This window comes from Mycena indigotica (assembly GCF_014461135.1).
Source record: "Mycena indigotica strain 171206Taipei chromosome Unknown Mind.scaff0008, whole genome shotgun sequence".
In the NCBI taxonomy this organism is placed as follows: Eukaryota; Fungi; Basidiomycota; class Agaricomycetes; order Agaricales; family Mycenaceae; genus Mycena; species Mycena indigotica.
In genome coordinates, this window is record NW_023503007.1 from 4296333 (window position 1) to 4312817 (window position 16485).

The following is a 16485-nucleotide window of genomic DNA, read 5'->3' on the forward strand; positions in this document are numbered from 1 at the left end:
GCGTTCTTAGGAGAAGTCCTTGCACGGCCCGACCCGCAGTCTGACAAAAACTATATATACCACATTTAGAGTGGGACTATTCTGGGATAATATTCCCCACCTACAAACCTTTGGTGAATGCCCTCTATGTAAAGTTCCAGAAACTCTGGAACATATCATGTTAGAATGTATAGCTTTAGAAAGATTCCAGATTTGGCAAATTTCATACTAGTAAGGGAATTGGTTGTCACGTCACAGTCACAGTGACAAGCAGAGACGCTGAGAGGCATCCAGGACCTATTGAAGCCCTTTCTGGGCCTTCTAAGGATGCCCCGGCCTGTCCGCTCCAGCGCTGGTGTCGGGTCATTGCGGGCCTGCAACATGCAGCACGTGACGACGGGGAACAGGCGCCCCAGTAGGAGGAACACACATGTGGGAAGCATGTAACCGAGAACGACATATCGAGCCGTTGCCAAGCCTAGCTTTGTTGAAAGAATAGATGTGAATTCAATGTCCATTGCAGAGTAAGTACAAAGTATTTATACTCCAGTGAATATTCTAGTAAATTCTATAAGTGTGAGTCAATGGAAACAAGTAGAACTTTTGAAAATTCCTGATGCTGCGCGTCCGGAGCTTGGCCCGGCGCTGAGTCATTCCTCGGCGATGGCTCGCATTCGCCTCTCCTTCAACAAACTTGACACCAGGGGATTAGGGGGCATGCAGCCTAGGGCACTGCAGTATGCACGAGCCTTAACGGCAGTAGGCCTTACCCAAGGGAAGACCCAATGACAGGGACCATGGTTTCAAGTTTTTCAGATAATTTCTGACTAAGTCCAATACATTGTAGGCTTTTCACTGGTATCTAGGGTGTGGATAATTTGAATAATATACTTGAAGTCTGTATACTAATGAGATAGTTGACAGAGAATGGATAATGATGAATACATTCCTATGCCTTCTTAAGCCATGACAAGACAATTTTCCACCTCAGTCGGAGTCAATCCTCAAGACCACACCAATATCAGCTTTTGGAAGTTTGCAGTATTCACAATGTTCTGAAGCACATAGGAAAGTGCAAGTCAAAGAAAAGGGCTGGTTGATAGTATTATAATTAGCCTATTGTATCATATGAAGCAAAAATCTGTTTTTTGTTAGTAATGTACAAGATAAAAGTTGAGTAAAAGTAGGGGATTGCAGCAACTCGGAGGCAAATTTAGGGTAAAACTCCGAGCCCCCAAAAAAGTTGGGTAAGACGACCTTAGCATGTGAGCCGTCCTGTTGCAGATGACCTTTGCCGCGGCTGTCATGAAACACTTCGCCGTCGGGCCACGGCGAGCGATATGACTCCTGACCGCTGACGCCATCTGAGCGTGAGGTGGCAGCAGAAAACGCCTCTGCCCCAGCAGTGCCGCCCACGGAGCTTGTCTCAGGCCACCACCAGCATGTCGACCAACACCGAGAGCGACCAGCGCCACTCCTCTGCCCACCCGGCCTCCCAGTCAGTCTCGCCGCCCCGACGGGCCTTTGGTGCGGCAATTTCCGCGATGGGTGCCCGATTGCGTGGCGTGAGTGTGGGGAGGGACCGCGAGGCTGCCAGTGGGCGGGGGGATGTCGATGGGTACAATGCAGAGACAGAGTCGCTGGCAAGCACAGTCGTGGAGGGGGTAACGAACGCGAGTGTCACTGGTGTGTGCCTTCTTTTATACCCCTGACGAGAGAGATAAGGCGCGCGATAAGCCTCGATGCGGCGCCTTGTCGTCCTTATCTCTCTCCGTTGACGACATACCGCTGACGTACGTCCCTAGATCGCTCGCTCTCTCGCGGCCGCGTGCGTTTTCGCTCTACTCGCCATCGGTAGCCCTAACACAGCGCATATAGTACTCCTCTGGTCGCGGCGGAGCAGGAAATATCTATCCCACGGTCCCGGTTCCGCCCGTACCAACTCCTTCAACCGTCCCGCCTTTCCCCGCCGACCCTAATCAAGAGTTTCCGTGGCCCCGTGGCCGCGACCGCGCCAGGCAGCCAGCAGGCTCGGGCCAAGGCTCCCCACAGACCTCCCAGTCGCCAACCGGTGCCGGCCAGCGCTCGACATCAACCTCCGTGGATCCTGCTGCAAAAATCAAGCGCTCGACGGGGCGTGGCGGCGCCGGAAACTTCAGCCGCAGTCCGCCCCCGCCCGTCAATGAGCCAATGGCGCAGCGCCTCGAGCCAGCCGCGAGCGTGGTGAGCTTTATAGCCCCGTCTGTGGTGTCTATTCACTCAGCACATGTTGCAGCGTTCTTCAGGCAGAGGAGGGATTGGGAATATCGTGCGGCCCACGCAGAACGACACAACGCGCTGATCTGGATCTCTTTCCTTTACCCTCTTGGTCTTGGTGTACAGTAGTACTGCAATCAACAATTCGACATGAATCTTGTAAACTCTCCTGTTGCTAAGGATTGTATTGTGTATACCAAGTTTTTTAAAGGCAGGAACTCTCTGTGACGGTCTTTCCATAACTCCCTGTGAGAAGAAATTCACCATCTGGAAGAAATTTTTTACCTTGCTTTAGCTAGGTCCCGTATGTGCAAAAAGAATCCTAACAAGTGTAAACAAAAAAAACAAACAGATGTAAACAACGCGATGAAGATGGCTGTGTACATAGATATAAACAACGCGTCGTTACATCTGTCAGTTACTGTGAGTCTACCGCGCCTGCCCCGGGCGCGCATCGCGCTCCTCCCATTTCCCCTTCCTTGCCTGCGCGTAACGTTGTCGATGGGTTGCGCGTTGTCCGTTGACCCTGAGCACGTTGATTTAACTTTGTTGATGTGATCGATAACTCAGTTGGCGGGGCGGCTATGTGCCAGCTAAGCTTTTGGCCGCCCTCACTCCACTCTTCCTTCCACCACCGATGAGTAGCCCCGCGAATGCGACCGACGACTGGGAGAGTTTGGAGGCGATGTGGTTGAATCTACCCATCGAGAAGGGGGCCGCTAGTGCTGAACAGGTCGTCCTCTCAGTGGCGTTCGTGGGGAATTCGTGCGAGCATCAAATCTGGAACCAACATTATGCAGCGGCATCTTCGTCACCTGGTGGATCCTACCGTTTCCCAGGGGCGCCTATTTCAACCTGTGGCATCTGTTGCGTCTTGGGCAAGATTAAGCCCTTGTGTGTACAAGTCAGGCCGTTTCGTTCGCACCACGAGAAAGCCGGCGACATATTTCTTCCGAATATTACCCTGAAAGACACGGTCTAAGAGGGAGTGAGAGACGATAGATGGTGAGTTACCTTCCGTTTAAAAGCTTCCTGTCCGCTCTCTGACAGTCTTCATCCCCCTCTTTTCACGCTCCCAGACGATCTCATTCCCACAAAAGCAAATCGATGGACCATCTATTTGAAGATGTTGCGGTGCCAGGGGACGGTCGGTGGCGAAAAAAAAAGAGTTATATGTTGCTAACTTTGAACGATATTGTAAAGACTCTTCTATGCTCACATCTTTGTATAAACTAGTCAGTATTCGTGTTTCGGCCAGAGGGATCTTGTTCACCTTTTTGTAGCCTGCCGACATGGTACTACTCGAAGCCATACCTTCCCCCGCTCCCAAAATTTTGTTCGCAAGCGCCATTGGGGAAGTAGGTGGATCAGACGACGAGGTTCCCCCGCTAATGGAACCTTGTGAGGCATTTGCGCGCTTTCGGTACTTCACTGACGGAGATGCAGACGTTCCTGCGTCTAATGCTACGCGGGTTCATCAACCTTCGACTCTGGACGGAGGCTTGCCGCTAGAGCTCTGGAGAATGGTGTATCGGTCGCTCTCTTTCCTGGACCTCAGGAAACTCACATTCTGTAACTCGTTCTTTCGGCTATCTGGCAAGCTTTATTTTCGCGACCGAATCTTTTTCTTGCTGCAAGACCACTTCTTGGGCGACAAGGCACGAGATGTGTTGGAGGTTCTCGCTCGTCATAATGGCGGTATCGTAGGCTCCGCGGGGATGTACCTGATGATGCCGGAGGAGGCGGCCGATCGTCCGTGGTATCTTCAGAATCTCAACCTGGCTGTCGGACACGGGGGTCTTGCTGCGCTGCGACCTTTGTTGAAAGACAATGGGTTAGAGGAGGCGCCAATCGACATTTTGATTCCGAATGTTTACTCACAAGTCAACGATATATTCTGTCCCGCTTACGATGATGCTTGGGCTGGAACGCATAGGCGCTTTTACTTCACCCCTTCAACTCCTACCTCGTCCCCTTCTTCTTCACGCGCAACGACACCAGCTGGTGAGGTTCCAGCGCCTGCGACTGCACCATCGGATGAAGAAGAGGGTGGTATCGTTATGGAGCTTGTCGCACCTCCTGTGGATTACGCCAAACCACCTTCTGGTATCGTTATTACCGTCAGCGAGAGCATCCAGTCGCATCCGATGGGAATGTGGCTGTCCACCTTGTTGCATTCCATGCAAGGTATCTTCATCACCACCTCTGCTGTCGTTATCCAATATCCGACTCATTTGCGCGAGGGTGTGACCTATTTGCGCTACACTGCACCAGTGAGCTCGCCGAACTTCAATCTGAACATTTTCAAGGCGGAAATGCAGCAGAGAAATTTCCGCACCATTTTCTCCGCTAGTCGTCGCGCCGGGGAGCCTCTGGTGCCCTGCATTGCGAAGTTCTGCCCTATGGAATTTCGGCCTATGCAACACGACCATCGCCAATGCATCTTCTCTTTTCCTAAATTGACACGAACCTTCGATTGGTTGGGGGAGCAAGCGAAGACCGGTTTTCCCGATGTCACTATGGGTTTTCATTCCACCTTGGATCGTTGCAGTCTCTATGGCTGCTTCAATATGCGTTTGTTGCAGAAGTATGCGGAATTACCTATGGCGGAATTATGGCGTACTTCTAACCTGAAAGACGTCCGTTTGGCAGCTGTTAAGCGTAATCTGAAAGTTGCCATTAAGCAGGTGCGTTCTCTTCCGTCTTTGTCCTTGTTTTGACGTTGCTCGTTTGAAGGCTTATGACGGGCGGTTTGCGTGGGCTGTATTGTTCTCTCCAGGTGCTGGATCACCTTTTCTTGTGCGGGTTCCTGTCGTTAAGGGGGCTCCCCGACATCCCAAATTTCCGCATCTGGTTCCAGAACCATGGTTAGAGCGTTTGGCAGACGAGGGAGTGCGAAATGAAAACTCTCTTCAAGGGCCTAGGTTCGATTTCCTGGGTGCAGTCACTTATAACAGGTACTTGTTCTTTCCTATGGTGGTTGACCGACCGCATGCGATGAAAGAAGGAACCGTCCTCGGTGTCTATTTTAGCACCTCGGAGCGCCGGGAGACTCGCAACGGGTTACTCGCCAACAAGTACATGGCCTTGCACAACCCTATGGCAAGTCCTCACATCACAGGAGATGTTTTGGTCGTTATGCAAAGGGAGGGTGAATTTGTTCATCCATTAGATGTTTTTTCAAACATGCAAGTAGTCGGTGGGTTGGTAACTGCGTGAGTTTTCCCTTTGGGGAAATATTTCATTTTTTTAATACTTCCACGTAGATGGTGGACAACTCACTGGCACCTTTTGGATCGTCGGAATCTCATGTTCCCTTGACTGAAGAGATGGTTCCATGGTTGTATGTAGGCCGTTTTAGTTAGCAATTGCGTTGTATGCCATGCCAGTCGAATTTTTTTCGCGCTTCGTCAATGAAGTAGATAAGCTGGACAACCATGTGACTGATATCGATCCTAAGCCTCATGACATGTACAGCCCCTTCGTTTGCCTTCATCTTACCCTGAGCTTTTATTCCTCATCGGCTCGCGTTGACAGCTGCTAAGGTGGCTAGCACTGGTCAGTTGGAGGTCTTCATGTGTTTACGCTGACGATATTAGAGTGGGAAAGCGTAGGAACCTTGATTGATCTTCAACACTTTGCTCGATGTTAGCAACATGCGGGTATTGAGGGTTCGATTCCGACACTCTGGCTGTCGTCCACTGGGAAACCTTGTCCGTCACCCTCGGTATGTGGCGTATCGTGGGTTGTGAACTGGTGCTTGTTCTGATTCATACCTTATAAAAAGGTCTTGTGCTTGCAATGCCATTCAAAAATTTAGTTTCGCGTTCCTATTCGACACCTAGGACGATGGGTCAGTCATGCTTTCTCTTACCACATTCTTTTGATTCGTTGTAGATAACGTCGACGCGGCGCGCTCATCTATCTTGTTGTCGCCGTCGTATTTGGCATCCCCTCTCTTTTCGTTCAACTGGACAGAAGAAAGTTTTGGTCACACTTGCCGAGGCCCCGCGAGTGGGCAGTCCCATCTTCGGGCTGTTGGTCGCGTTTGCAGTCAGCGCGCTTATGTTGACGGTTTGGGTTCCTGGAGACCTGATTCCTACCCCATTTCAAAGGCGGCATATTCTTTCATCTTGCAGGACCCTGGTGAGTTTTACAATATTTTGTATCTTGAAGACTGTCTAAAATGATGCATCTAGTCGGCACCGTTTTTCACCAAGATTGGGCAAGTCAACTGGCTAATGCCCGTGCGTTGCAACGGGCCGTTTGTGGCAACTCGTCAGGCTTTCATTTTATTCTCGCTGATTTGGGAGACACGTTACGCTTCTCCAAACGGGCTGTAGTACCTAAAAGTGAAGACCTCGTTGGTAAGTGCGTTAAAGGCTATCTCGGGTCGGTCATTTTATCTTTTTTCAGCAAGACGGGATTGGTTAGTTCCTCGTGTTTGTGCAGATTTACTTTCTACGGAATACCGCGGCCATGTAGTGGAGCCCCTTGTGGTGCGGGACGTGGACAACACACTCGTGCGAGATCACACACTTAGTGGACTGCTGCCAGGCAGCATCGTCCAAGTCCAGTTCGAGCTCCATCACATAGTGATCCGTCAACCGATGATGGAACCTCGACATTGTTTTTCTGGTAAGTAGATTTTATATTCCTATTAACGCATTCCATAATGTATAATCATTTGCTTAGCTTCTGTTCGTGACGTTGTCATTCTTGAACGCAGCCCTGCATCGGAGATGGAACATAATGCAGTGGCGGGAGACGGTGACACTTCTACGGGTGCGGACCATGACACTGAGGACCATGACACAGGGGTGATGGTGCAGGTGGAATGAAATGATTATATGTGAGGCGAATCGGACTCTGGTCGTCGACACCTTAAATGGATTGGTTTAGTGTCTGGAAAGTTTCTAAAAAGTGAATATATATTGAGATATGTGACGTGTCTCCTTCCTTTTAACCTAACTCATCCCCCCACTGCTCGCCGTATGTGTGAGATGCGCGACATAATGATTCAACTGGAAACCAGCTTTGCATCCAGGGTGTCCCTTCTCCGCTAATTACGGTTGCGAACAAGTTAAGCGCTCGCTGTTGTGCTAGATCCACGTGAGCGTGATGGCCAATGAACTGGACATTCCCTTGAACATCCTCTCCGATGACGACAACGCGATAGGGCATTGTTTGGTCGATCTTCAACGTATCCCAATGCACACCGACGACGGGAAGCACCCATTCCGGGCTGATGTACAGTTGTTTCGGGTGTTTGTCAAATTCAACCAGTATCGGCTTGTCGAAATTCTCGGGTGTGATGACTTCTGTGAGCACAACGAAACCTCGTTTCCCCACCGCATCTGCCTGTTTTTGTGACAGTCGCCCTCGGTGAATGCTGGCAATCACTACGTCAAGACATTTGCCACGCAGCTTCGGATGAGACAGCCAGTGGGATTTTGGGACGACGGGAATAGTCGCGGTCTTCTCTAATGGATTAGCCCTCGCCAGAAAGTTGAAGTATTGAGTAGGTAGTGCTATCTGAGGCAATTATCTTACTTTGCTGTGACCTTTGAAATGAGACTTACAGTTAGTTTGGTATCTTTCTATAGCCATATCAATGTTAGCCTGTGCGTCGGAATTAGCCACTCACTAACATTACTTCCAGACCCCCAGCCGGTATTTGTTTATGAAACGATGGTTTGTCGGTCAGTGAAAACGTCGCAACGATATAACCCTCTTGTCCTGCGTATCGACCATACCGCACGATTACTGAATCGCCAGGCACGAAGAACCTGGAGACATTGCACACGGGTACATTAGACAGAGCCACTTGTCGGTCTAATATAGTAAGAGTCGCGGGAATGCGGCCACGCTGGATCCGGTCCACTATCCCTATGCGAAAGCGGTGGTGGCCGTGCATAATAATAACACGGTCGCCGATGTTGAGTTGGATAGGACCCCATATAAAATGAGGTTGCAGGTTGCGTCGATCGACAACAACTTCGTCTCCTTCCTGAGCTGGGCTAAGAATCGCCGTCGTTAAGTTGGCTCCGTACAGATCGAGAGGTTGATTTTCGGCGCTAATTCGCACTCGACAGAGACCAGACAACTCGGCATCCGTTATGATCCCCGTTGTTCGTTCTTCGAATGGTGTTGAATGCGCTGGCACCGATACTCGACAGCCAGCTACCAGCATTGGCCCGTCTCGACTGCACATGATATCACATGCGCAGTTGTTGACGACCTCCTCCCAGAGGGCCATTTCGTTATCCCATGGCGAATGTATGATGTCTAGTGTTTGGGAGACGGAGGTCATTGATGTTTCAAAACCATGCAGGGTAACGTTGGCAACAATAAGATGGTGATGTGAGGAGCATTTCCTCGGTTCGGCGAGAGTGGAATACATTGCTGTCGATGTAGTGGTCGTCGACGCCAGAGGTTGGGCGTGCCATAGTTCATCGTCTGTTAACAAGACCAACTGCCCTGGTTTCAAGCACTCGAATTCTCGATGAAGACGGGCCCACGAGTAAGTCTTTTCAGCGCGGGTCTCAGGTGACGAGGACATGGTGTTGACCACCGAATGTGACGCCGACCCTAAATTGACCAGCGAGGGCGAGAAGCTTCTCGCATGTGGCGTGCGAACCATGCTACAGTGGGTTAGAGCGGCATCCGTATGTGGGAGGGGAAGGATACCCCGAAGCGGGAGTGGGTCGGGGACGCGCATCTCTGACGGCGACACTTTAAACTCTTGTTGGTGACAACGAGTAAGAGAAGCTTAGGTAAACGCCACTTTAGGGTGATTGATGATGACAATCAACAACTGTTGATTAAGTATCACAATTTTTTCACACCGTACATACAAACTTCAATGGCTAGAAGGGAGTTGCACCACGGAACCAGTCGTCATGAAGACATATAATTCGACGGCGCGGTAAAGCGCGTCGTTGGCTGTAGTTTACTCAGTAGAAAAACAAAATTTATACAAGTACGCACTTTTCCCTTCCATCACTGCATTTTTGAACTCTTTGGTGTATACCGTATAGAAAAAGGTCGACGTGACTTTGTCAGTCGTCCATTGTCGGAGTTCCGCAGGCAGGACCGAACTGATTGGCACTGAGAACATAGTACAAACCACCCTCGAAGAGACAACCACTCGTAGGGACATCGTCGGCTTTACCCATTGCCTCGAAATCAGTTACGGAGTCTTGCTTGACAGTACCAACAACAGGTTGGTCATCCAGATTCTCAGTGGGCAAGATTTTGTCGAATACGTTGTTGTTAAACATTCCGTGCTCGCGGACCTGTGCGGGTGAAAAGAGAACGACCAATATATGTGGCTCTTACCGTGAAGCTGGCTTTGCGATTTTTCTTAACGACAGCACCATTGCCATCCAACAATGGCCGCGAAGGTTCCAACACAACGGCAAAACTGAATCACGATCAGGACTTGTGACGAGAAGCAGAGACTGAGACTTACAAGTGGTTGGCTAGATAATTGGTAGGCCTGTTCCCCAAGTCCGCACCAAACAAAGCCCAGTGCGCCAGTGCAGTCCGCCATTCGTCCACGTAACGCGAAAAGAATTCGACGATGCTGGCGACAACTGGATCCTGTATCTGAGCTAAGTTGCTCGCGTGCTCGCCACAGGCAGTCTTGTGCAACTGCCAGTCTTGTTTTTGACAAACTGCGTCGCAGTAGCGGGTAACTTTGCAAACAGAGCAACACTGGCTTGGTCGCGGAGTGCCACAGTAGCTGCAGCGCGTCGTCCAGCGCGACAATAGAACAGCGCGGGCCATGAAAACCAAATCGTGAGGTCCACAACGAACTGTCGAACACAGCGTTTAAATATGGCATTATCATGTCATCATCGACTACAAGTAACAGAGATTCACGGTTTACCCGTAGTGGCGTCCGAATATCTCTCACGGGTTAACCTCGTGAGAGTTAGTAATCGCTCATCTTCTGACTTCAGCTTCTCCGAAGGGTGTGTAGTGAACAATGTCACATCGAAACCGCGAAGAATGCGAATACTGTCTCGTCCGCGGCTGCGAGAGAGTGCCACATAAGCATTGAATGGGCTCAGTTGTCCGTGTGGCGGTTGTTCCAAGTCCACGATTACATACGGGATCGTCTGGCCCTGGGACTTGTAATCTGTGAAGGCGTAACCTGCGGTCAGGGCATACTGGTGACGCCGGATGGGGACTACGCCATGGGAAGGAGTATTGATAGAGAAGGAACAAGACGTGGGCGTGATTGGCAACACCCCGGGATCTAAGTTTTCGAAAGGAGGGAAGGTGAAATCGTCGATCTTTATGAGAATTAAAGACGGGGGATAGTCCAGGGTGTACCGCCCGCGGTCATCGCGTGCCAGAGGATAGTTTTCGCGAGAATCGAGTCGGATATCTGTGATCTTTCCCCGGGTACCGTTGGCCAAATCGGCCTGTGTCGATATATTCCATAACACCATTGCTTTCATTCCTACGGCTATTTCGACGAAATCAGGTAGTTTCCCAGTTTTTCGGTCGGAGAGCCCCGCTACGACGAATTGTTCCTCGAGAGAGAGAGGACGAAGTGGTTTTCGCACGATATCTTCGGCTTTTGACAAGTAGATGCTATTACCAGAGGCATTTCTGTGGCGCAGAAGCGCGGCAGCGTTCCACTGAGTTCTAGCTGCGTGTCGAGGGGTAACAAGTACGGCATCACACCAAGGATTAGTCTGCCAGGCTTCGTGGTTGTTCGTCACGAGCAAACCCCGCAACATTTCGATGTCCTCAACGCCACATGCTCCTTGTCGCAGGCGTCGAAGGAATGAGGTCCATCGCGCATCTTTTACTCGATTTTGCTGGGTCAATGTGATTACCGTGTCGAATTGCCGATAAAACATGAACCCCAGTTGAGACAGTAGAGAAACTCCACAGTCTGGGTTATATAGTGCCGCTGTGGGGTTTCCTACCGGAGGAAATTGATGCGGGTCTCCCACCAATATGACGTTGACATTTCCGAAGGGACGAGAAGCAGGAGCTTGGCCAATAGAGGCTTTCACGTATCCCAAGATTTGCGAAAGCTGGCCCAAAACCTTCTTCGTAAGCATAGAGTACTCGTCGACAACCAAATAGCGCGCGTGGGGATTATATTTCGCCTGCGCCGTTCCTGTACTTGTTGACTGGATTCTGAGCGTAACGTCAAATAACATGAATTTCCGAGTCATTAAATAGACCCTTACTTGTTAACCAGTTTTCTTTTTCTGAAAATCGAATCGGAATACCAGCCCATTGATGTAGAGTCTGCCCCTTGATGAGAGTTGCCGATATACCGGTCGTCCCTGTTTTGGCTAGCAGATGGCCGCAGCGTAGGAAATCGAAGGTGTGACTCAAGGCATTAAGTAACACAGTTTTACCTGTGCCGCCTTCACCCTGAACGATCATCAGAAGCTGAGCTTGTTGTTCTCCATTCAAGTATTTCCGCAGATGTCGTTCTACAATGTTATGGGCTTGTGCTTGTTCAGTGTTGAGGATATCAAGCGCTTGTTGTTGATCTCTGGTACGTGTCCTGTTCTCGTCGTTGTCGAGCGAGTCGACCGCCCCATTAGCGATAAAAGACGAAGCAGTAAGATCTCGGAGCACAGTCCCGCTGTCGAGTTCCGGCTGAGGTAAGTTTGAGGCTTGAAGTGGGAGAGTGAGAGTTTCTCGGGTCAACGCCGCGACTTTCACTTCCCACTCCTTATACATTAGTTCATCGTCAAGGGACGCTTTTTGGCAAGGAGGTAACTCCGAAGTCGTAGGTGTCGCATGTTGCTGAAAAATCTGCGCTCGGAATGCAACATCCATCGCCTGAGCCCCGTAACGATACTCCGCCGCTGAGATTTTGTGACGTCGAGCTTGTTCGATGTCCGCTGGAGTATAAACCATGAGGTTAGGAGAATGAGCGTCCATTGCCGTAGGATATGATTCATGGGCCGACTCTATGTCCACATCTCTGTCAAACCGACCTCCCTCTTTCCTCCGCTTAGCACTCGAAGAACACTCGTGAAAATATTCAATATTGTCGATAAGTCGTCTCGTTTCGTCTCCACAAAGCTCGAGGAATGCAACCAAGGCGAGTTGGAAAGACTCGAAATCCACCGTGAGATCAGATAGATCGCGCCAAGGTTTCAAGAGCACAAGAATTTGAGCGGCGTAGTTCTCTTGATTCGCATCTTGGCGACTTGGTATCCAACGTCCAACTATATGAAGCGCCGTTTCTTGCTTTTCGCCTCTGATGACACGCGCTCCTTTACGCTGCGATGCAGTCACATACGGGTACCGTTCCTTACGTGGTCTTCCCCCTACGCGGTTTCACTTCTTCTTCAGAGTCACTAGAGTTATCGCCTTCAGATCTCGCACGCGCATCATGGTAAGTCGTCAACAGAAAGTCATAAAGACTAAGCGCGGATAGTCCCTCGCCACGTTCAGAGTATTGCGCTAGTTGGTCGTGTACTGTAATTTTCCCATTTTCTAGTACAAGCCTGGGAGCCTGCATATCTCTTTGTTAGCCTAGGCATCGATGGAACAATAGGCGAGGGAATGAACCTACATGCGAACTTGAATCACCGCTAAGAATCCCCGTCAGCGGGGTAGCTGCAGAGCAACTAATCAACTCTCACCGTTGTTTTATATGAGGGAATGCACGGTGTAACGCACTGACCACTGAGTCCCAGTACACCTTAATGAAAGTATGGGAGATATAGCGGTCACCCCATCCCATCAAGTAACTAACAACTTCGGGCCCGCTTAATTCATACTGTCGACTCAAGGTATTGGCGCATTGTTGGAATAGTTTTTTGTTGATTTTCTGAATCGGGTTATCCGTCGATATGGTTTGCGGGTCGTTGGTGAAAAAAGTGCAGTTGGCTAGCAGAGCAGACGCATTAGCTGCTTGAACTTGCTTCTTTGCGATATAGAGTGTGATATAGAATGCGATGTCTTTCGTTTCCCAAGCGTTCGTGAGTAACTTGATATCCATGTTGGAGCGGGTAACGGTGAAGATGGCTGGGTTCCACGGATTAAGGAAACTATATCGGCGTTTTGGTCCCCAGTTGCCTTCGGCATCGACCCAGTCATCGGCATATGTTGCCCAAGGGTGACCTCTTTTACACACGAGTTTGCCATTCCTACCCTTTAGACAGTAGTGGATTGTGCACGAATGTGCTTGTACGACGGATGCATTCCTATCTTCCGCTTTGCGCCTCCGGTCCTCGTACTGAGGTAATCGTGGATCTTCAGGTCGAGAAAAAGCGATGCTGGATTTCGCTCTGCGTCGTTCTGTGGCGCTATCTTGGATGTCGGAGGATATATCGGCCTTGATATTTGCGCGGATAAACCGCCGAATCTTGTCCCGGAAGATATCAGACAGAAGAACCTCCTGCATGCGTGCGGCAGTTGGTGCACTCCTGAGCCAAAAAAGTATGTGGAGATGCAAGGAGCCACGAGCTTGCGCTTCCACCGTTCCTATATACCCGTTGATAACGCCCAATACCCCAACTTTGCGCTCTATCGACCCACGGGCTTTAACGGTCAACCCTAACATCTCCTCCAATACAATGTTGATGACGACATGGAAATATTCTGCGGCGGCATATGGGTCCGCACCGATTATATGCGCTCTTTGCGTGGCCGTCGGTCCCGACTTGGCCACAAATTGGTCCAAATCAATGTCTACACCCGCCAACACTTGAGCAATTGGATCGTTAGTGTCGGATAGATTGATCGTCGCCCAAATACTTGGTGGGTTGAATTTGAGTGTCATACCCCATATCTGCGACCGAATTGAGACCCTGTTCTCGTCGGTACCTTGAACCTTGGCACGAACAGTGGTTATATGCTGACGTAGCAAGCGCATGGTTGGGTTGGAGAGGGTGACATTGAGATTTTCCTCCTCACTGGCGTCTAGAAAGTCCTTGGGTTTCAGCCTCATAAAGTCCTCGTAGTTGGCGATGAATTGATTATGATCGATGTGTAAAGCAGCAGAGCGGCACACTTGACGCTTCCACAGCACACCAAAGACTTGGAAGATAAATTGAGTGTGATGTCGGAATCGGCCTGACGCGTGTTGCAACGCCCATCGGACATGTTCTTCATAGGTCACCTTCACGCTCCTGTCAACCTCGAAACCACCACAGCCGTAGGGAAAAAGCATTGGAAAAGCCCCAAGCAAGTGATTGGGGTTGGAGGGTCCGCCATCAAATCGTTCGTGATTTTCGTCTCGTCTAGCGTACTCGTTGACGAAGGCACTACCTTTCCGTACGCCATAGTCTTGTGCGAAAGGAGCAGGAATGAAGTTCTCAACCGCGTGAGCGAATAGGGTCGCGTCCGGAATTCCCTCCCCGCCCGGTGTCAACGACTCCATGCACCTGTAAAGGGAAAACCGCTGGATCTGGACACACGCCTCAAGCCCAAACTCGAAGAAACAAGTGGGTGAAAAAATTACCTTGATCTATGTTGTCGATATCCCCATCTTCTTCGTCAATAACCGTTGGGTCAGCTATCCGTCGATCAGGATAGGTAGCGTATAGACAAGCGAGTTCAACACGTACCGTCGAAGTTATCTATTAGATCATCAGTATCCGTCGGGTCGTCTATGCCCAGGAAATTCTCTTCTTGTTCGACGTCCCCGTCAAGTTCGGTAGGCTCACCCGGTTCGTCGTCTGCTCTTTCACTTGCTTCATCGTCGTCCATAGTGGCGTAACCCGTGTGTTCTCGTCCAACAGCATCGACATCTGTCGAATATCGGACCGACTCCATTATCTCCTGCGGTACATCGTCTTCCGGGAGGGACCGCAATCGATCCTCGGAAATGCGGACTTCGGCGTATAACGCATTGTTGCGCTTCAGCCACATTAAGGCATCGAAAACTCTCTGTCTCCTAACGCGGAAGAGCCCGGGCATGCATCGTAATGCTTTTTTGCCCACACCCACGAAGGTGACACCGATGGTGGCGGCGAGTAGCATCGATGGACGGGGTACCAAGTTTCCTGAAACCATCTCTGCGATGTCGGAGGCAGGCAGCTTGAACGTGGAAACATTGCCCTTGAGCTTCTCGTTCGCTAGATTCAGTCTACCGGGTCCCTGGGACGATAGGCCCGCGTTGCGGATGTTTTTAGGGTATATCTTGATGATGTAGGCGACTGGAAAGTAGAGTGATACAAGCAGTTGCTCCGGTAATGTGAGAATGCTAAGTTCAAAGGGAACGTCGCCGATCCACATGTTATTACCCAACGAGAACTTGGGTCGGTCACATCGGCGAAGATTTCGCAGGCAGGTAGTGCAGATATTGTTGAGCTGATGAGGACTAGCAGTCTCATGAAGCAAAAGTCCGTCGATTAACTGATGCGCTGCATGCGGATGTGTTGATTTCAATAGGTGCTTGTTTGGAAGTGACCGCAACATATGTTGCTCTATTTCGCGCGAGGGTAGGTTCCGTGCACAGACGACACATATCTTCTTGCTTAGGGCTTGATTGCTCGTGCGGTCGATGAACCTTGTTGGCGTCAGAAGACTCTTTGTACGACAAACGGGGAAATCACCTAGATATACAATCGTGCACGACTTCTGGCCCCGGAACCGATAAGAATTCGCTATCGATCAAATCTTGGCCGCTAAGTAGCGTAAAGTTTCTTCTAACCTCATCGGAACTGGGTTCCAACCGCGGTTTTTTCACTCTACGCGCCGGCTGTGCTGCAGTCGATGGTGCCTTTCTCTTGGAGCCGGGGTGGGCGCGGACGTCTTGTTGAATGAGATTTTGTAAGTCGACGTCTAATGTGGCCAAATACGAAAATAAAGCTCTCCACGACTGCTTCGCTTTCGATGGCAATTGGCAGTGACGGTCCAGTAATTGGAAAGCTTCCCTGAGAGTGTATGTCGCGAATACAGTCTCCATGACTTCGGCCGCGTCCCGCTGACCTATACGGGGTGCCTTGTGGTTGGAGTTTGAGGAAATTGGATTGTTTCGCTCTATATATCTCGCGCGGCTGTACCACACCAATTTACGGCATGCAACACCCTTCCGACCCCATCGCTGGTCTGCGCAAGATCGTGGACCAAGAAGTCAGTCGCCGCAGAAACCCCGCCGAGAGAAGACTTACGCCAGATGGGTCTTTGAACCCTTTACACTTGATGTGGGCTTTGCACCTTCACGGCCACAACTTCATCGCCAACGCTTCGCTATGGTTTCGACTTCTTTCCACCAATTCCCGGTTCTCCTGACTCGACTGCTTTCCG

General features: G+C 50.3%; 2 protein-coding genes across 2 annotated transcripts; one reads left to right on the top strand and one right to left on the bottom strand.

The window, feature by feature from the left end:
* Positions 1-1421: 1421 nt before the first annotated feature.
* Positions 1422-2320, top strand: MIND_00980800 (uncharacterized protein; the record flags this gene model as incomplete). The annotated part of the gene is made up of 4 exons (XM_037366418.1): positions 1422-1665; positions 1785-1807; positions 1858-2202; positions 2255-2320. The coding sequence occupies 4 exons, from the start codon at positions 1422-1424 to the stop codon at positions 2318-2320; spliced, it is 678 nt and encodes a 225-aa protein (XP_037217830.1).
* Positions 2321-13955: 11635 nt separating this feature from the next.
* On the bottom strand, positions 13956-16144 carry MIND_00980900 (ATP-dependent DNA helicase; the record flags this gene model as incomplete). Its single annotated transcript, XM_037366419.1, has 5 exons — positions 13956-14023; positions 14059-14618; positions 14677-14749; positions 14802-15745; positions 15792-16144. The coding sequence occupies 5 exons, from the start codon at positions 16142-16144 to the stop codon at positions 13956-13958; spliced, it is 1998 nt and encodes a 665-aa protein (XP_037217831.1).
* Positions 16145-16485: the final 341 nt, after the last annotated feature.